This window comes from Rhinolophus hipposideros (assembly GCF_964194185.1).
Source record: "Rhinolophus hipposideros genome assembly, chromosome: 13".
Classification (NCBI taxonomy): domain Eukaryota; kingdom Metazoa; phylum Chordata; class Mammalia; order Chiroptera; family Rhinolophidae; genus Rhinolophus; species Rhinolophus hipposideros.
Window position 1 is genome coordinate 17,549,739 of NC_138059.1, and position 22,058 is coordinate 17,571,796.

General features: G+C 39.9%; 2 protein-coding genes across 3 annotated transcripts in view; one reads left to right on the plus strand and one right to left on the minus strand.

Moving 5' to 3' along the window:
- Positions 1-4,893: 4,893 nt before the first annotated feature.
- LOC308506764 (peroxiredoxin-6-like) lies at positions 4,894-6,463 on the minus strand. Its single transcript, XM_081070666.1, has one exon. It carries the CDS (start codon positions 6,455-6,457, stop codon positions 5,783-5,785), a length of 675 nt encoding a protein of 224 aa, XP_080926792.1. The 5' UTR covers positions 6,458-6,463; the 3' UTR covers positions 4,894-5,782.
- A 6,771-nt stretch (positions 6,464-13,234) lies between these two features.
- RAD21 (RAD21 cohesin complex component) overlaps positions 13,235-22,058 on the plus strand; it is a 28,415-nt gene continuing 19,591 nt past the window's right edge. Inside the window, exons 1-2 of one of the 2 annotated variants that reach the window (XM_081071142.1) lie at positions 13,235-13,574; positions 20,784-20,958. In XM_081071142.1, coding sequence (XP_080927268.1) covers positions 20,815-20,958 — 144 coding nt within the window. In that variant the 5' untranslated portion in view covers positions 13,235-13,574; positions 20,784-20,814. The remainder of the gene's footprint in view (positions 13,575-20,783; positions 20,959-22,058) is intronic. The other variant, XM_081071143.1, reaches the window with a different exon arrangement.

The following is a 22,058-nucleotide window of genomic DNA, read 5'->3' on the forward strand; positions in this document are numbered from 1 at the left end:
CTGTTTGGGAGACCACCTCAGGGATGCTGTGGATGCCTGGTCATGGCATTGTACACCAGAGGCTGGACATTAATGAATGCCAACTATAATTTTATGTGTATAATGTGATGGCTCCGTGTGAGGTCGGGGTGGTGGTGGATGGGGGGACGGGGGTTCACGGTGTGAGGGATGTAAAAAAAAATAAAATAAAATAAAACTAAAAAAAAAAAAAAAAAAAAAAAAGAATGACCCAAAGTAAAGAAAATACTTGCAAATGATATATCTGATAAATGTTTAGTATCCAGAATATGTTAAGAATTCATACAATTCAACAACAGACAAACAAGCCAATTAAAACTGGTCCAGGTATTTAAATAGACATTCTTCAAAGAAGATATGTAAATGGTCAACAAGCACATGAAAAGATACTGATTGTAATTTGTCATTAAAGAAATGTAAATTAAAGCTAAATGCTACTAAATTGTACACCTGAAACTTCTAAATGCTAATGAATTGTACACTTTAAAATGATTAAAATGGTGAATTTATGTGTGTGTGTGTGTGTGTGTGTGTGTGTGTGTGTATAACCACAGTAAAAAGACTGATTATGAGAGGGAAGGAATTAGAGGTGGAAAACATGAACAATTCTTTCAAGGAGTTTTGTTGCACAGGTTGCTGAGAAATGGGGCAATGGCTAGAAGAGGACGTGAGGTTAATGGAAAGTTTTTAAAATATTGAAGATAATGCTATCATATAATAATTATCAAATAGATGCTTGTTGAATGGATGATTAGTTGTATGGTTACCAGACAGATGTGGAAGGTGGCAGAGTTTACCTCAGGATGAATAGATGAAGACTGCCACTGATCTATTAGATCATTGACAGATGATATAATGACCCACCTTTGCCACTGATACTCATGGTCTCATTGTGCTAAAGAAGTGAATATTGATAGTAGGGAAGCAACATGAAATATGGAAGACAATAGAGACTAATTGATGTGTTGATTAAAATATCAATTAGGTTTCATCCCTATTCATCTTTCCGTAGTGTCATAATGGATGAAGCTCACTGATTTGTTCTCACAGCAAGATAGGAGAAATCCTATTTCCAACTGATTGTTGGTAAATAAAACAGATGAATAACTTGTTGAACTGGATGGTTCCATGTAAATATACTTTATAAATTCCAAATGGTCTAGAGTAAATTCTGGTGGAAAATTATTCTGTGACACTTTGCAAATTTGCTTTTTATGGTTAAAATTATTCTTTTTAACTTTTTTTATTTCTCAATTACAGTTGGCATTAAATATTATATTAATTTCAAGTGTACCGAATAGTGGTTAGACATTTACATAATTTACATAGTGATAGCCCCAAAAAGTCTTGCATCCTCCAGGCACCACATATAGTCATTACAATATTATTGACTATATTCCCTAAGCTGTACTCTACAGCCTCCTGACTATTTTGTAAGCTCCAATTTGAACTTCTTAATCCCGTAACCTTTTTCACTCGATCCCCCAAATTCCCTCTCACCTGGTAGCCATCAGTTTGCTCTCTATATCTCTGAGTTTGTTTCTGTTTTGTTTGTCCATTAATTTTTTTTAGATCCCAAATATAAACAATATCATACTTATTTTACTTAGCATAATCCCTTCTACATCCATCCATGTTGTAAATGATAAGATTTCATTCTTTTTTATTGCTCAGTAATATTCCACTGAATATATGTACCACATCTTCTTTATCCTTTCATCTTTTGATTGGAACATTTAATCCATTTACATTTAAAGTAGTTATTCATAGGTATGTAGTTTTTGCCATTTTAGTAATTGTTTTCTGATTGGTTTTATAGTTCTTCTCATTTCCTTTCTTATTCTCTTTCTCTCTTCTCTTGTATGTTGATGACTTTCTATAGTATTGTGTTTGGATTCCTTTCTTTTTATTTCTCGCATATCTCTTGTACATTTTTGGTTTGTAGTTACCATGTGCTTTATATATACCAAGCTGTGTTTATAGCAGTCTATTTTAAGTCGATAGTTGCTTAAGTTAAAACACGTTCTAAAATCACTGCCATTTATACTCACCACCTCTACATTTATGTTTTTGTCATTATTTTGTACTTCTTCTTTGTGTGTCCCTTAATTTACTGTTGTAATTACACATGATCGTCCTATTTTTGCCTTTTAACCTTTGTATTAGCTTCACTGTTGGTTGATCCACTGCTTGTATTATGCCTTTGTCCGTGACAATTTTTTTCAGTGAGATATTTTCTTATTCATATTTTTAATTTATTTTCTTCTTCTTTTTAAAGGCATCCCTTTAACATTTCTTGTAATATTAGTTTGGTGGTGATGAACTCCATCAATTTTTTATTGTCTTGGAAGTTCTTTATCTCTCCTTCAATTCTAAATGATAACCTCGCTGGGGAGAGTAATTCTGGTTGTAAGTCCTTGCTTTCTATCACTGAATATTTCCTGTGAAACCCTTCTAGCATACAAAGTTTCTGTTGAAAAATTAACTGACAGCTTTATGGGAGCTCCCTTATAGATAACCAACTGCTTTTCTCTTGCTGCTTTTAAGATTCTGTCTTTGTCTTTTGCCTTTGCCTTTTTAATCATGATGTGTCTTGGTGTGGGCCTGTTTGGGTTCATCTTGTTTGGGATTCTCTGCACTTACTCTGTTTATATGTCTATTTCCTTCTGCAAGGTAGGGAAGTTTTCAGTCATTATTTCTTTAAATAGGTTTTCAATTCTTTATTCTCTCTCTTCTCTTACCCTATGATGCAAATGTTGTTACGCTTGGTCTTCCAAATTGTGATTTGATTCTCTGCTTCATCTAATCTATTATGTAATGTAGTCTTCATTGTGGTTATTATATTCTTCATTTCTGATGGGTTCTTTATGTTTTCTATACCTTTTTTTATGTTTTCTAACTCTTTTGAAGTTCTCACTGAGATCATCTTCTCCTAAGTTCGTTGAGCATCCTTATAATCAGTGTTTTGAACTGCATCTGGTAGATAGCTTGCCTCCATTTTATTTAGTTTTTTTTTCCTGGAGTTTTGTCCTTTTCTTTCATTTGGGACATGTTTCTTTGTCTTCTCATTTTGGCTGCCTCCCTGTGTTTGTTTCTATATTTTAGATAGATCTGCTACATCACCCAGTCTTGGCAGAGTGTCCTTAGGTAATAGGTGTCCTGTGGAGCCCAGTGGCACATTCTCCCTCTCACCTGAGCCAGATGTTCCAGGAGTGTCCCTTGTGTGAGTTGCGTGTGCCCTCCTGTTGTAGTTGAGCCTTGATATCAGTGGGTGAGATTGATCCTCAGGCGGACTGGCTGTGAGGATTGGCCTGACTATAGCAGACAAGCTGTTGCTTGGGAGCTGACCCCACCGAGCAGGATTCACTTTAGCCAGGCTCTGGTGCTTGCCGAGTGTACCCTTTGGGTGTATTGTTTATGGTGCTTACCGGATGGTGCTTTGGCGTGGTCTGACCACCAGGTATGTTTGTTCTTGGGCCTCTTGGGAGGGGTTCCAGTGCAGGTAAATGTCAGCCTAGGGCCTGTGTCTAGCCTAGGGCCACCTGGTAGGAGCTACAAAGTGATGTGCCATTGACCGCTGCCTGTGCTGGGCTTGGAGGTGCCTAGGAGTGGTTATGCTGTGAACTAAGGCTGGCTGCCACTAGTGCTGGTCTTGGGGCTGCTTAGCAGAAAGTACAGGGCACACCAAGAACAGCTGCTGCTTGTTTGACGTTTTAGGACTTTTGAGAGATTTTAGGAAAGTTTGCAGCATGACCCCAGTCCACTCACTTGTGTGCATTAGCCTCTGAAAGAGGTTCAGGCTAGGTGTGTGAATTGGGTGCGGTGGGGAGTTCTCAGAGAGTCGCCAGTATAGGGTGAGAGCATGTTAGCCAAATTAATGGAGACTCAGATTTGGCACCCACCTGCATCTTCTCGCTGGGTGAGAGGAGGGCTCAACAAAGGAACAATGGCTCCTGCCAGCACTTTAGTCACAGATAGAGCAGCCCTCTCTCTGGAGCCAGACAATTAAGTTCCTCCCCATATGCCCCTGGTGCTTTTTGAGCTTCTGCCCCTACTCTGGAACTCAGGATGAGTGTTTGTGAGTGAGCGAGTCTATGCTTGGGCTCTTTAAGAGGATGCGTGGGACTACAGCCATCCTCCATCTCACCGAGGAAGAGTCTCTGCTGATTTCAACAGCCAGATGTTGTGGAGACTCCTTCTCACAGCACTGATGCTCCAGGCTGGGGAGCTTGGTGTGGAGCTGGCACCTGTTGCTTTTCAGTGAGGATCTCTGCAGCTGAGATAGCCCTCCTTCTTCTTAACTGCTACATGTAAGTGTGGGACCAGCATGTTCACCCCTCTGTCCCTCTAACCAGTATTGACCTGTCTTCTTCAGTGTATCCTTAGTTATAGGAGTTCTGTTCAGTCTTCAGGTGGTTCTCAAGGGTGGTTGTTCTATAATTTAGTTGCAATTTTGATGTGGTCATGGGAGGAGGCAAACACAGTGTTTTCCTACTCTGTCATCTTGACTAGAAGTCTCCAGGTTAAAAATTTTTCTTCTTGTCTTCATCTCATTTTTAAAATTTTTTAAACTTTTTATTTTGGAGAATTTCAAACATATGCAAAGGTAAAGAGAGAAAATTAAAGTGATCCCTCCTATACACTTCACCCACCTTCAACAATTATCAACTCATAACCAATCCTGTTTTATTTATACTCGCACCCACTCCTCTTCCTACTTTTGGGGGATTATATTGTAATACATTCCAAACATCCTATCACTTAACCTTTCAATATTTTGGTATGCATCTCTAAAGGATAACAACATTCTTTTAAAATACAACCATAATACCATTTTCACACCTAAAATAAATAATTTGTTGATATCTTTTTTTTTCCAGTTTTAACAAAGGATTTATTGGCTAGATCCCCAAAAAGCAAAATTCAGAAAATACCCACCCTGCCAGCAAGAATAGTTCTATAATAAAACAATTCCAGTCGTCCTCTCCTCCCTCCCAAGGTGGGCCCCTTTGGTGTCCATCACAGTGGAGCAGACCAACACACGGAAAAGACTGCATAAAAGGCACACGGCACTGTCATTCTGCTCACACCTCTGCTACTCCTCCCGGCAGGTAAGGGGAGGCTTTTCTGTACCTTCCCTCTTTTGGTAGAAACGTATTGAAAAGTTTCTGTTAGCAAAATATTTAAAGATCTCCCAAGACCCCCCCAGCTCTTCCCACTTCAGTTATCTACTGGAAAACAACAGAACTGAAAAGTTTCTCCCCTTAGCTGTGATCAAAACACTGAATACTGGAGAATATCTGGATTACTAATTTCTTGGGTTATAAACTAAGAGATCTACAGATCTGCTCCCCAAAATGTGGAACAGAAGAGAGGATTCGATTAGAACAACTGAAAAACGGATGGTCATTCCATGATGGAGCAAAGCGGGCTTTTTCAACCAATGGATCTACCTTGTTGCTTACAAACCCTGCAGAGATCCAGCAAGATCTGCGTCTCAAATACAGAATGTATTTCAAAGAGAGCCAGCGGAGGGCTGAGATACACAAACAGGACAGAATGCTGGTGAAGGCACAGAGCAGAGAACCCTACGGAGTTTTTAGTGCCATTTTCATTTAATAAGCCAGTACTGTAGCAACCTAAAGACCTTGGCTGTGATCAGATGGGGATGTTTTTCTGGAATTGCTGTAGGAAAGATTGAGAGGCAGGTGGCACCCTCCAGCTCTCGGTGCTGTGAGCTCCAGCGCCAATGCCTTGGGGAGACCTACGGCTGGGGCGTGTAGCGCAGGTATTTCTTGCCAGATGGGAGCTCTTTGGTGAAGACTCCTTTGGGGAAAATTTTCTTGGCCTCCTCTTCAGGGATGGTGGGAAGGACCATCACGCTATCGCCATCCTTCCAGTCAACCGGGGTGGCAACCCTCTTTTCTGCTGTCAGCTGGAGAGAGATAACGACTCTCAGAATCTCATCGAAGTTCCTGCCGGTGGTAGCTGGGTAGAGGATAGATAGCTTCAGCTTCTTGTCAGGACCAAAGATAAATACCACACGAGCTGTCACAGGCATGTTCTTCTCGTCCTTCTCGGCCGGGTCCAGCATGCCCAGCAGGATGGCGAGATCCCGATGCCGATCGTCAATGATGGGAAAAGGTAGCTTCTCGGTGGGCTTCTCGCCATTGTAAGCATTGATATCCTTGCTCCAGGCAAGATGGTCTTCAACGCTGTCTGTTGAAAGGGCAATCAGCTTCACGTTCCTCTTGGCGAATTCCGGGGCCAGCTTTGCAGCTCGGCCAAGCTCTGTGGTACACACTGGGGTAAAGTCCCGAGGGTGGGAGAAGAGAATGCCCCATGAGTCTCCCAGGTAGTCGTGGAAACGGATGTGGCCGATGGTAGTATTGGCCTCGAAGTTGGGAGCCTCGTCCCCGAGAAGGAGACCTCCGGGCATGGCGGCAGCAATGACGCCTGATATCTTTTTGAGCCTTCCCTTTCATTAACTAGTGGACAAAGAGTTTGTCCAGTTTGAAAACATTTATTCTGCAACTTAAAATCCTACCAGTGATTGAAGTAACACTTTAACATAAATTAAATCCAGTTAACTATATACGAGAAGTACACAATGCATAATAAAAGAGAAGAGTTTATGTCAGATGCACCTTTGTCCATGAAGGGTGATTGATTCTGGACCATTGAGAGAAGCCATGCTAGTTACCTGTATTCAATTATAATGCTAAGAAGGAAAAGGTATTGGTTAGCAAACTCTATCCCAGGAGTAATCCATAACCATTGCACATGATAATTCTCCTGAGGTGTGCAGAGACTTTTCTATACAGACTTGACATGACCAAAGAGAAATGCTGTTAGGTTTTGGAGGCAGCATCTCAAAGGAGATATATAGAAAGCTTTCCAAAACTCAGCAAACTTACAAACCACTAACAATTTCAGATAACATGAAATGCTGCCTTTAAGGGAAACCTGCAAAGTATTGCCAGTGAGCCTAAAGTCTAGAATAGGTAACTGCCATGTCTTAGGCTTATACTTGTAAATTCAGTTTTCCACCATGAAGGTGATGATTGTGAAAGCAAAAAGATACTGGAAAAGCTGGCTACCACTACTGATTTATAGATGCTGATACCTCCCTCCCTCCCCACCACACACATGGTTTAAAATGTTATTTTTAAAAGAAGACTGGAATATATGACAAAGACTTGGAAGAACATATTTGGTGTGAGACTTATCAGAATAAAAAATAATAAGGAAGAGAGCTTCAAAGTGAAGTTTATAGGGGATAAAATTCTCCCAATGAAATTATAAAATAGTACTCTATGAAAGACAACTAATCTATATGACATAGAATACTGAGCTACTTGAAGTTAGAGACGAGACATTCATTTTTATATCCCTTGTATCATGTAAAGCACTTGAACCAGTAAGTGTTCATAGCAATGAAGATTAGATACAGCTGCAAATAACAGAAAAAAACAAAAATGTCAAGACATGACTTTATTTCTTATTTACATAAAAGAGCTCTGGAGGTAGGCAGTTGAAGAATTACATGACAGTTCCAAGCTTGCCCATCTCACTGCTCCACTATCCTTAGCATAATTCTTGTGTTTATGGTCCAGTATGGCTGCTGGAGCGCTAGCCATCACATCCATGTTCCAAGCAGCAAGATGGAGAAAAGAGAAGAAGGGTGAAATGCTTCTTTTTAAGAAATCTAGGAATGCCCACATAACACTGAGTAGAACATACTAATCTGGCCAAATCTAAGTGCAAAAAAGGTTGGGAAATGTAATCTGTTTAGCTGGGTGCCATGTGCCACATTGAAAAAAAAGAGAGGCGAATTATGTTGGAATGGAATTCTCAGTTTTAGTTCTATAACTAAACTCAATTTAGAACTCAATACAGAATAATGATCAATAGTGAAGGAGAAAATCAGTAGATCTCAGAAGGAAAGAATAGTAAATATGTTGAGGAAAATAAGGATGTCATTCGATATCCAAATATCAATAATGGTTACTGCAGTAATATTAAAATAATAACTATTATTTACTGGACTCAAACAATGTGCCAAGCACTATGCTAGATGCTTCAGATATGTCATCTCATGTAATGAACACCACAACAATAAGGGTGTAGCTATAATTTCCTTGATTTTACAGATGAGAAAACAGCCTTAGGGAAGTTGAGCAACTTACTCAAGGTCACACGGCCTCTAGATGGACGAGCCATGATGCAAACCCAGATCTACCTGGCTCCAAGTCTATTCTTGCCCTTTGATGTGATCCACATGCCAGCAGCCTCAGAATTATCTGGAAGCTTGCCACACACACACACACACACACACACACGCACACACACACACATTTTTGGGCCCCACTCCAAACCACTGGATGCAAATCTGCATTTTAGCAAGATCTCACGATGAGTTGTAAACCCACTTAAACTAGAAAAGTATCACTATGTGCCATGCTGCCCTGAACATATTAGACCTCTCTGATAATAAAACCTCAACTTTAGCGTTCTGTTACAGTGTGAATTTCTATAAAATGCTAATTCCTCACATACGATTAGCAGAAAGAAGAGTGATTTCCAAATGACATGGAAGTTACACTAGTTCAAGTTTCCCCCAGCACATTATTTTTTACCCCCATGAAGATAATGCAAAGCACATTAACACACCTCAGCATCAGGCCATGTACACAGGACTGTACATGATGCCCATTCACATCAGGTCACCTTTTGGCTTGGGTGAGCCCATGCTGTGTCTTTGAAATGCTTACTGACGGGGTTTCTCATCTCTGTGCAATTTGTCCTCGTCTCATAACTCAGCAGCTTCTGCCTTTCCTTACACCCCTACCATCAAACTACTGTCACCTTTTTAGGCAAAGTACTATATTTGCTATATTGTTTTCTTGATTAGTGGTAATTTAACATGTCTTTAAGTTTGCAAATATTTTTTTATTAGGATTGTTACCTCTTTTTATTTTGTATTTTTTTTTTTATTTCTTTGGTGCATAGGTTTTAGGAGATCTACCCCAACCCTATTTTCCTGGCTTGCCCTATTATGATTAGCAAGCAATTTTGCAGAATGGAAGGAACAATGTATACTCCCTTATAACAAAAATGCCTGCATTCTGGAATGACTAGAGGGGTTCCGAGGAAGCAATATCCATCTGCTTTTGGATAAGTACCCATTATTCTCAAAGATGCTGCATTATTACATAAGAGATGATGGGCTTGAAAATAGAAGAAATGCATCATAATAGTCAATGACAAAAACTCCCAGCTAAAGACCTACCATGGCTCATGGTACTGAAATGTTGTCAGCATAATGAAATTTATGAAAAAAGTCCCAGTGATTAGCATAGACCCTGACCCAGCTTCTGCCTCTGCAGCTTCCCCTGCTCTCAACCTCAGCCTTGACAAGCTCGCAGCCCCACGTGGCCCAGTGACTGGCATCCTCCCTGGGCCCCCGCTCCTGGGCCCTGGTGATTTTTCTTGGCTGACACCTACCTGCTGGGCAGACCCTTAATGCAGCCTTGACAGAGATGTTTGCAGCCCTTCTCCAGAGCACAGTCCTGACTCAAATCCTGAAGCTGAGCATGTGACTGTGAATGAAATCTATCATTTCAATGGCCTACAAAACCCTATATGTTAAGAATTGATATTTCAGTACTGATGTTTTGTCTTTAATCCCTCTCCTCCTTATATAATTTCCGTGCCTAGTTATAACATTTTTGACAATGATTGTTGTCCTTAAATAAATGTTGTTTCCTTGTTAATCAAAATATTACCATCTCTCTTAGGGATGAAAAAATATTGTTGACACTTAAAGGAAAGACAGAATCTACAATTTTTTTCAGTTACTTTCTGTCCATTTTTGTCTGTTTAACCCAAAAATCTTAAACAGGCTATTCACTCTTTCTGGGTTTTTCTTTAATGAATTTTAGAAACTACATGCAACAAATATTTTATACTTTGACTTTTCTTTAAGTACAATTTTAAAAAAATTCTGGCGCAACATACTTAATGCTCACCCATTACTAACATTGAAATACTCATGGAAATCATTTGCCTATTTCTCTCTTAATCTGATCCCTCCTACTTGCTACATTATTGTTTCTGTTCTGTTTTAAAAGTTTGACAACTCAGAGGAACAGTCTACAAAATGGTGTGTAAATCTTAAACAACTCTGCTACTGGGTGTTGGTCATCACTTTCTGTAAATTTTTATTTCACAGAAAGTCTCAGTTTTGTGTGTGTCATCATGAAATAATAAGACATAGAAAGAACACAGCTGTTTTACAAACATACTCAAGACAGTGGCAGCTTCCAGTTTCAGATAGTGATTGTCATCAACCATACAAGTCATCAACTAAGTAATCAGAAAAGCAGTCCATTTTCAACTGAAGGTAGATTAATTCTGTAATTTAAATCTGGCCTGCTGTGATTTTAGTCAAACAAATTCACAGTTATTAAATTGACAAATGTACATTTATTTAATAAGTATTTACAAGTAAAGAAAATATTGACTGCAGCTAAATTTTGCAGCAAGAAAAGTTAACTCGACATTTTAGTATAAGGAGATGAATGAATATGTTAATAGGGTGGGACTTCAAGCCAGAGCAGAATAGATATCTTGTTGAAATAAACCAAATCCAGCAGATTCAGGTGACTAGAGTTGTATGTGAAGAAACTATATAAAAATCCATGAAAGGGAAGTTGGGCTTGGATGGAGAACTATTGGGTGAGAATAAATGGTTCAGGAGAAAAGAAGTGGTAGTACCTTGGAAGTTCAGTACTGGAGAAAGCAGAAAGGTAAGAGACAGAGAGATAGAGAGGTAGAGCGATGGAGATAGGGATAGATATATAGCGACAGACAGTAAGAGAGAAGAACTTTTTCAAATAATGATTACAAATGGGCGTAGAGCAAAACATAGTTAAGAGGGGCATTTGGAGTGTCCGTGTGTTTGATGATGTTCTTAAAAGTTGTATATCTGGTAAATATTTGCCATACCTTGTTAGCTATTTCATTACTCAGGAGGTAGAAGGAACAAGAGCAATTTACTGAGTAATTACTCAGTTCTAAGCACTATGCTGTGTGTGTATATATATATATATATATATATGTATATATATATATATATCATCTCATTTAATTCTTTCAACAGTCATGAAAAGTATTATCCCCATTTTTACAAAGAAATCAAAGACCAGAGATGTTAAGTAAATTACATATGGTAAAATACCTGGGAGGAAAAAGAGATGAATTTGAACCCAAAATCCATCCTTCATAATCATCCTTCAAAGACAGAACTGTTAAAAACCCTGGAAGGACCCAGCATGTAAGGGTAATTCTTGGTGATAATGAGGAATGTATATGCTCAAATAGTATCAGCTTTTCTGCATATTCCTTTACTTTAAAATGCATCTACACTCAGAAACTATGACAGAGAAATAAATTATTCCTCTGTTTTTTAAGAAATTCCAAAAAGGCAGTTTAAAAACTAACACACGATTGGGCTGGATTGAAAAAGTATTAGGTGTCCACGTCAAAAAATTACATTCTCACTATCTTCTACTCTCGCTAGGAAGATTCTATCTAATTCTGGATGCCATTCTCTAGAAAGGAAAAAAAATAGGAGGAAAATGGTGATAATAACAATGAAAATAGTAATAAAAATAACTTAAATTATTTCAATATGCCATGCCCCATTCCAAGTGCTTCTACATGTGTTAATTCATGAATCCTCACAATAACTTCAAATGAGAAACGCAGAAGAAACACAGAGTTAAGACACCCCTGGTCATATAAGTGGTAATTGGCAGGGCCTTTTTGTAAAGCCCTGGAATTTGGAGCAGAAAGGGGACCATTTTTTACAGTAATAATCTTACCCTCAGTAATACAGAGGATAAGGGAAGACTATGTTGAGGAAGTGACTTTTTAACTAATTTATAGAAGGTCAAGAATTAGACAAAAGGAGAAGGCATGGAAGTACAAGACAGTTCTAAGCACTGGGAACAGCAAATGCAAAAACCTCAAGGCAGGAGGGCTCAGGGTGCACTTGACAATTGAAAAGACCATGAGGATGAGAGGGGCAAGAGAGGAAGCTGGAGCAGGAGGCAGGGGCTAGATCATTGTATCATCTTCAGCATTTTGAGTAATAGCCTAAAAGCTACAGATTTTATAGAAGAGGAGGCGAGTGATCAGATATGTGTTTTGCAAAGGTTCGTTTGACTGCATTGCAGATAATTGATGACTGAAGGATGACAAGTCTGGAGGTAGAGACACCAGTTAAGGCAGCGAATGACAGAATTTGAAGTTTGACGTGAAATGGGCGAGAAAACAAAACAAAACCCTCGTATAAACCTCTTCCATCTGCCCTCAGTGTATGTCTTCCCAGTGTAGTCCATGTAATCCTACAAGCCCCAAACCAGGAGGAATCCGCTTTGCAACCCCCCTACCACAACCCCATAAGGAATCAGTCACCAATTCTTTAGTTTTATTTCCTTAAAAACAAATGAACACAAATAAACACAAATTACATCTGGACATTGACTTTAGTCCTCTTTAGCATACCTGGATGGTCTTTTTAAAATGCAGAAGCCTCCCTTAGTGTTCGGACACATGGGCTTGCTTTCTTTTCCTTTATGCCCATCTGGCTCTCTACTGCCACAGGACTTTTGCACATGCTGTTCCCTCTTCCTGGAATCAACCTTCTTTCTCAGGGAAGACCTTCTCTCCCACTGCCCGACTTCCCCAATGTCAGGTCGCCCTCTATACCTGGCTTCTGCTTCGTGACACAAATAACTATTTCTAGAAAATGTAACATCCCTTCCTGGCTATACTGCAAGCTTCATGAAGGTTGGGACTCTCTGTTGTAGTCATCATTATATCCCAGATCCTACCTATCACATTGTGTGGTTCAGAGAGGACCATGTACGATACAGGTCGATTTGAATGAATGAGACCCTACATTTTATGGGACTTGCTTAAGGGTTTTATGTTACTTTCGTCGCTAAGAACCATTAAGGTACATTTTTCGTGTCAGGGACACACGGAACTGCACAACGCCAGTTCTTTCCTTTAAAACCAGGGCAATAAAGCCGGAACTTAAATCACTTCCTTGGCAAAGCACTGCGCCTGCGCTACTTTCCAGTTTGACAACGCTGGAAGACCCTCCAGCAAGAGCATCACCCTCGCGCCTGCTCAGTTCGGCGCTGTACAACCAGGAGGCGGGGTCCCAAGGAAAGGAAATGGTCAGTGCGCCTGCGTCGCTCCGTCTGGGTCTTACGCTCACTGCGCAGGCGCACAGGTACCATTTTGACCGTAAACATCCTGCCGATTTGAACCGAGGATTTGGGCGGCAGGAAGAGTCGCGGCGTAACGGCAGCCATCTTGTTTGTTTGAGTGAATCGGAAAGGAGGCGGCGGCCGTGGCGGCGGCGGGAGCTGCTCCGAAGCTACACCTCACCAGGGCTCCCCCCCTTTCCCCGCCCCCTCCCCCGACCCTTTTCCCCTCCCCAGGCCACCCAACCCGCCCAACTCCCGGCGGAGAGCGAGGTAAGGTGCTCGGCGGACCCCTGCTTCTTCTCCGGCTCCCTCCCCCCACCCGTTCCCCGCCGTCCTGCGTTCGGGGAGCCGGACTCGGCCGGGCAGGGCAGCGGGAGCGGGCGGCGGTCGCCGCGCCCGGGGACGCGGGCCGGGCTGCCCCGCTCGGAGCCCCGCCGCCCGCGCGGGGTCCTGGGTCCGGGGCCCGCCCTCGACGGGGACCCGCAGCCTCGCCTGTTCGGTCACAAACGGTCCTGGTCCGCGGCGAGGTCGGAAAAGCCGCCGCTCCGCGGGTCCCTGGGGAAGCCGCGTCGCCCCGCGCGGGCCGAGGGAGGAGAGGAGGTTTGAACGAGCCCGCTCTGGGGACCGGGCCGCCTCCTCCCCGGGTGAAAATGGCTGTCTGCGCGGACGCGGGGTGCGGGCTGCGAGGCGGGCCCCGCGCCCGCAGTGCCAGCTCGGAGCGGCGGCGCCGGCGCCCCGTGGGAGTGCGGGGGTCGCGGACGCGCGGGCCCGGCCTGTGCGCGCGGCGTGGGGCCGGGGGGCGCGGCGGGCCCCTCGCCGGGGCGGCTGCTGCTGCTGCTGCTGCTCATCTTTTTTTATTTTTTTTTTTCCCCCAAAGGAAGACGTTCCTGTTGGGACTATGAAATGTGGGACAGACCCATAGGAAACGCGACCCAGGGAGGGTGCTTCTGCTTCTCAGGACACGAGCGTGATTGCGTTTCCCCCGGACCTTCCTAACGGGGAAGGGTCCTGAGTGGCGCACGGACGTGTCGGGGAGGGGTGTTCTGGTCGATGCGCCGTGTCTGTGGCCCCGCTGAGAAAGGTTTATGCGAATGATTGCCGTGGTCGTGGGGCGGGACGGTCGGGTGGTGCTGCCGGGCTTAGCGGCATTCTGCAAGTGGGAAAGGCAACCGTGGAGACGTATGATTGATGTAGGATTTGCGGGGCTGTCTTCAGGGTGCCAGAGCGCGGCTGTGTGGTCAAGGGTTCCCGGGAAAGGATTGTGTTGAACGACTTCTGTCTGCAAGCGCAAGTGCATGTTTGCTCCTGGGAGCACGGTTTGGAATAACCACTAAACTCCAGGGGAAAAAGAAATAAAACTCCTATCTTCTTTAAAATGAATGGAAAAGGCCAGTGAGCTGTGGGAGTCTGCAGAATTTTGGAGACAGGCTGGAGAAGCTTTCCCAAGTTGTAGAGTCGTTAAATTTCTTTGTTTTATGTTGGAGGTAACTCAGTAATTGGTTTTGAAAAGACATTGATGAGGCCTATGTCACATCCAGTGAGTAACAGTGTGTAGTTGAGGTGACAGCAAGTCACTTAGTAACTAATGGACATAGTGCTTTTTATACACAAGTCAAAAATAAACTTGGTAGAGCATGACCTTCATTTACCTTTTTTTTGTGTTTATAAAGGCAACACATTAGTCTAGAATTACTTTCCACCTAGAGTGGTATATGTTTAAAGTACTCTTAACATTGAGAATTTCTTTCCTGATAAATTCCTATTCATTGGAGCACAAAAATTCTGAGAAATTTTTTTCTTTATAGATTGATACAGAAGGAATTTCTAATTCTTGAGAAATAAAGATTATGTGTTTTTTTTAATGTCAAAATTGTTAGGCATGATCATGCTGATGGCATATGTTGTGTGATTCCCCCCCCCTCCCCCCCCCCCGAACTTACTATTTGCATCTACAGTGGCGCTGTGTTAGGCATGCTGTTCTGTTTAATTCTCATAATTCTGTTTGGTAAATATTCCCATTTTATAGAGAAAGCTGAGACTCAGGTGTTAAATAATTTTTAACCATTACAGAACAACTAAGGAGGGAGCTGAATTTGAACCTGCGACTCTCCGATTGTAAAAAATTCTTGTTCAAAGAATGTTAGTACCAGAAGGGAGGGGAGCTCTAGTGAGCAGGTTTGGAAATACCTTGTGTCCCTGAGACACTCCTCCAGCCCTCCAAAAAGATAATTCCATGCTTATCTGAAGTATTGACATTTTCCAAAGGTAGTAGATCACCGAATTTTCAACCTTCCTGGTTTATGTAGTTAGGGAAAGTGAACTATAAAGATTAATTAACTTGCTAGTTAATTGCAAAGCAAAATCGGGTCTTGACTCCCAATATAATAGTTTTTACTTTGATAGGTGATGTATGTGTATGCCCCAAAGTTTAAAAAAAAAAAAAAGTACAAAAAGATAGGCCTCACTTTCCAGACCTACTTTCCAGAGGTAACCAGTGTCATTAATTTCATTTGTACTCTACAGATTTATGCTTATGCAACTGCACGTAATTTATATGTAGCGAGGCGCTTCTTTTAATACATATATCGTGTTTAAGGCTGTATAGAAGTCTGTTGTATGGCTGTATTAGTTAAAAGTCCATTATTGCCGCCCACGTAGGTTACTGTATTGCTAATATTTTGCTATTAAAAGTCAGGCTGGGAAGGCAACATAGTGTTGTAGTTAGAGTCGTGGGTTCTAAAGTTCATGTATCACTTGCATTAAATACTAGTGAGCATTTGGCACATTACTTATCGTCACCTTCTCTTTGTTTCCTGGTCTGTAAAATGGGCAGGTATAAATTTACCTTGTAGGACTGTCATGAGGAGAATGGACACATAAAACACTTAGAGCTTAGTAAGAATGTTTTTAAAAAAATGTGTTATTAATATGCATCTCCAAGTATGTATATCTTTGACATTACTGGCAGGTTTTTGGTTAGAAAGTATGAGTGTTTGAAATTTTCATAAGATGTTGACAAATTGCTCTTCAAAGAGGTCATACCAGTTTATACAGTCAGTGTCCGGCCTTGCTTCCTAACAAATGACTGAAATTCTATAATGACTAACATCATTGTAGAAACATGAGCTGTAGTTTGACTGGTTTTTTTGCAAAGATCTTGAAGAAAATGCCCCCCACCCCCTGCTTTTTTTGCCTTTCTGAGTATGTTCTAAAATACCAATCTTTCTGCCATTTCACATCAGACTTAAATTTTATTTTTTAGGACTAGTTAAAAAAAGTTGTTTACTGCTTTAGAAAAAAATTGAGAAATCATGAAATTGCTAAACTGTGGGACCAAAGGCAGGCTTTCTGCTCAGTCCTTTTGTAAAGGACTAGCAGAATTTTCAGTCTTCAGAACCTGCAGAGATTAATCAACTTTTTTGTTTTAAAATTGGGTATAGTTTGATATTCATAAGAGAAACAGTGGTTTAAAAGGCAACAATGATTCCACTTTCTCCTTATTTAGGTATAAGCCAATACTTGATGCAGCACTGTGCCTCAGGCTTCCTTTAGTTATTAGGGTGATTTCCTCTTGCTAATCGTTTCCCAGAATAATTTTAACACCACTCTGCTTTAGTTACCCCCCATGCCATGCCAGGAAAGCATCTATTTAGGAATCTGCCTGGGCATAGCTGGGATATTTTAGGCATGGTGCTCTGGGCAGCAACTGAAATGCTGGCATAAGCTACGACACCTGTTGAGAACTGTTTTAATTTCTAAAATCTCCAGAATTGTTTACATATGTCAAGTATTAGATCACTTGGTGTAGTCTATTTCATTATTCATTAAGCACATATTTAGTAGTTGTTACGCAACAGGTAGCGTTATAGAAGTTTTTATTTGGAACTCAAATATCTTAGGTAGTAAAACTTGTGACTTGTGTATGACAGTGACTGTATTTCTAAGAACATACTGCCTTATTGGGTTTCTCCAAATCCTGTAGATTTTGTTTATAATGCCATAGAAGCAGCTTAATTGTTGTGCTAACAAACTTTAAGGCTTGAAGTCAAAGTGCTGTTTGCAACATGGGAGGCTCTATTTGATTATGGGAATCATAATATTTTGATCTATAAAATACTGCTGAGAGGGAAACAACGTAACACATGCGTAAGGTGTTATTATTTAATATTTCTACTTTAGTGTTTGATCTGAATTCTTCCTAGTTTAGTATTCCTTAGTTCTCTTTTTAACCACATTTGAGAGAAAGTGTTCACAACATTAGGCAATTAATGAAGCCTGTTTTATTTTTCCTTTTGAGAAGGTTTTCCTAGCAATTAATGATCCCTTCAGAGAATGTCAGAATTTCAGGATCCTTTGCTATAATGGAAACTGGAGATGAGGCAAACCTGACTGAATTACTCTTGCTCCACCACCCTCTGCCCTCCTGAACATTTTTGACAGGCAGTTAATCTCTTGCCTGTGATGCGTTTAACTCTTTATTTTCTGTACATCATTGGAAAGAATGGGCACAGTTTTTAATTGGAAGTACAAAAAAAGCAAAGTTCTAGTTTTAAAATTTGCAGTCTCATTGTCAAAACATGAAAATTAGAGTTAACTTACTCTGAATCTTTTTTTTTCAAGCTAATTCAAAAGAAAGTTTATATTCCCATTAGCAGTGTATGAGAAATGCAGCTTCTCTGTATCCTCACCAGCACTCGGTGTTAGCATTAATTTTTATTTTAACTTGTAATAGGTGTACAGTGATACCTCATTGGGTTTTAATTTGCATTTTCCTAATGACCAGTGATGTTGAGCATCTTTTCTTGTTATTATTTGCCATCAGTATATTCCCTTCTGTGCAATTTCTCATTTCTTTGCACATTTTCTAATTGGATTTTTTTACTGTTAAGTTTTGAGAGTGTTTTATATATTCTAGATCAGATCCCTGTCAGATACGTGGTTTGCAAATTTTTTGTGCCATTCTGTGTCTTGTTTTTGCATCCTTGGTGGCGTCCTTTATAGAGCTAAAGTTTTTAATTTGATGAAGACCAGTTTATCAGGGTTTTTCCTTTTATGGGACATGTTTTTGTTGTGCTGTGTAAAAATTCTTACCAAGCGTTGGGTACAGAAGGTTTGCCGTATGTTTTTTTCCTAAAAACTTTGTAGTTTTACATTTAAGGCTGTGGTTTATTTTGAATTGTCTTTTTATATAATGTGTGAGGTTTGGGTCAAGATTTTTTCCCCCTATGGATGATATCCACTCCCTCAAGTACCATTTGTTGAAAAGACTGGTCTTCCTCCTTTGAATTGCTTTTGCATCTTTGTGAAATATCAGTTGGACTTATTTTTATGAATCTATTCTAAGTATTGAAATTAGGTTAAACTAAATCTTCGCACTATCTTCTTTTTCAAAATAGTTTTAACTATCTAATTCCTTTACCTTTCCACATAAATTTTAGAAAAACTTGTCAAATCTCAGTAGGATTTTGATAGAAGTTGTATTAAGTTTCTTTTAAAATTAAACATACACTTAACCATACTACCAAGCAATCACATTTCAGGACATTTGTCCCAAAGAAATGAAAACTTGGGTTGTCATAAAGTCTATATACACAAATATTTAAAGCAGCTCTATTTGAAATAGCCCAAAACTGGAAACAACCAAAAGTTCTTCAATAGGTGAATGGCTAAGTAAATATCCATCCCATGGAATGCTACTCAGCAATAAAAAGGAACATACTATTGATACATGCAACAACTTAGATGGATCTCAGAAGCATTATGTTGAGTCCGAAATGCCATTCTATAAAAGTCACTTACTGTATGATTCCATTTATGCAACATTTTCAACATGACAAAAATCAGAGACGAACGGAGTGGTAGTTGTCGGGGCTTAGGAGTGGTACCGAGCAAGGAATGGATATGGCAAGGGCTAGAGAGGGGGAGCTCTTCGTGGTGATGAAATAGCTCTGTATCTTATTCGCCTGGGTGGTGGTTACCCAAATCTACACATGTGATAAAATAGCAAAGAACTATTACACACATGTACCAACGTCAGTGTTTTGATAGTTTTATGGCTATGTAAGAGGTCACCATTGGGGAAAGCTAGTTAAAGGGTACGTGGGACCTCTCTGTACTATTTCTGGGATTCCCTGTGAATCTATAATTACTTCAAAATAAAAAGGGTTTGCAAACTTTTTAAGTACTTTTCATGTGTTATGAGTGTGCTTGAGTTTATTTCTGTAAAAGCATGATGTGTATCTTATTCTAGTCACGGACGTATTAGAAAAAGATAGAAATTCACTTGGCAAATGGACTTTCAAAAATCTATGAAAGGGGAAAATAAAATAAGGGAAATAGCAATTTACACAGTTACCGTGTTTCCCTGAAAAGAAGACCTACCCCGAAAATAAGCCCCAGTTAAGATCGTCAGACAGACAGACAGACGCATTTAGTATGTTATGACGATGTTCCAGAAGAGGATGATATGACTGTATTTGAATAAATGTAGATTGTTGTACATGAAAAAATAAGACAACCCCTGAAAACATGCCCTAATGCATTAGTCTTTTGAAGCAAAAATTAATATAAAACCCGGTCTTATTTTTGGGGAAACTCGGTAATATACTCCAACCTGAAGTTTTAAGGCTGCCTTTTTTTCTTATGTTAATACATTAGATTGCTGAAAGGAAGATAAAATATGAATAACATACTTGTATTTCTACTGAGACTATTTCAATCATAAGATAAATGTTATACTGCATCACTGTCCTGAATTTAGTTGTTAAATTATAAGTAGATAAGTGCTTTTCTAGTTCTTGAGTTGAAAAAACTGTATGTAATACTTTACCTTTTTAAGCCTCCGCTTTTCTAAACTTCTCATCATGGTGCCAGCACACCTACTTGTGTTTGGTGGAATATGAAATGCTCAGCATAGTGCTCATCCTGAGCTAGTAATTACTGTATAAAGCCAAGATTCTCAATTTTTAATGGGGTTCTAAAAATGGAAGTTCCTACCTCCATTGTGTATTAGAGTAATAATATTTGTGCCTGAGTGTTTTTCTTTTTGGCCAGTCTTTTCTTGCCAGGAAGAATATATTCTCTAGCTTTTGGCCAGAAGCAGACTTTATTTCCACAGTCAGTAATCAGGAATGTAATTAACACTTTATAGAGCTTCAAAAAAATATAAGAGTTTTCTGATGACAATTTTTACTTTGTAAAAAAAGTAGCACTTTTATTTTAAGATGACAGTGAGGCATGAAAGTAATTTGATTCTTTTGTCCCATTTCCCTTCAGCTCTTACTATTTTGGAGTCTTTTTCTTGTCCTCCCCAAATTAAAGCAGTAGGTTGTGTTGTCGTTGTTGTTGTTTTAATACATCCTATATTTAATTCAAGCCTTTCATAGTTCTCATATCAATAATAGAAAATTTTATTTTCAGGTTTCTTATGATAAATACTCCAATTCTCATGGTATTTATATTAACTTTTTTCCTCTTCAGGTTTCTTCCTGTTTCATAGTCAACCACAACAATGTTCTACGCACATTTTGTCCTCAGCAAAAGAGGGCCTCTGGCCAAAATTTGGCTAGCGGCCCACTGGGATAAGAAGCTAACCAAAGCCCATGTATTTGAGTGTAATTTAGAGAGCAGTGTGGAGAGTATCATCTCACCAAAGGTATGTTTGATGTTCATATTTTTGTCTATTTTGTCGTTTCTTTATTGATATGCAAGGTACAATTCTATAAAACAACTTTTTAGGTAGGCATCTATGGATATTGAAGGCAAAGAGAATCTATAGATAAGCCAGAATTCCAGTTTGATAGTCTTTCCCTTTAAAAAAATCTACAAATACACAGACATTTTCATTTACTTGTTTAATGTTAGATAAGGATATGGTAGGGTCCAAATATTTTATTTTTGGCTTTCTAAATGTTTTTATACTGAACTAAGTGTGTGGGTGTTTCTCACTTAGGAATTTACAAAATACTCAAAGTTTAAGGACCCATTAATTCAAAAAGGTTGCAGGGGACAGATCTATCTTATCCACCTAGCAGAATAGTATCCATACCACTTGCTACCCCTAAGCTTCACAGGCCTGCTTGCTGATTCTTGAAGATACCAGCATTTCCCCCACTTTAGAACTTTTTAACTTGCTGTGCTCTTCCCCTAAATATTTCATTACTGTCTGTCTCCCACTAGATTGGAAGCTTCATGTATGTCCTTAACCTTCTCTGTCTTCTTTACTGAGTACTCTGTTCCTAAAGGAGCTTTTATTAACATCTTCTGAAACTGTTCTGAAGCAGTGGTTTCCACCCTTGAATTTCACAAGTAATATAACTTGGAATGGTATGGGGGTTTTGTGTTGCCTAGAAAGGACCTTTAAAACACACAGACACAATTACATCTAACATTAGCATTTCACTAGAACAGACATATTAAAAAATGTATGAAGGGCTAATCTCAAAGGAAATCCTTAAATATAATTTGCGGGATGTGTGTGTGTGTGTATGTGTGTGCAACATTTGTGTTCTAAAGGTCTTATCTTGACCTTGTATTTGTACATACATGCACTAATGTCCTCTTGTGACAACATCCCACATCACCACAGTCTGGACCGGGATTGGGAGCTATGCTTACAATTGGCAGTTTGGACCATGCTGGCACAATGTGTTAAATAAATAAGAGTGTTCTTTGTTGCTGAAAGAGTGAGGTGTTCTCAGAGGAATAAAGCAGGGATGTTGCAAAGACTTGCTCAGAAAAGTTACATGGAGAAGT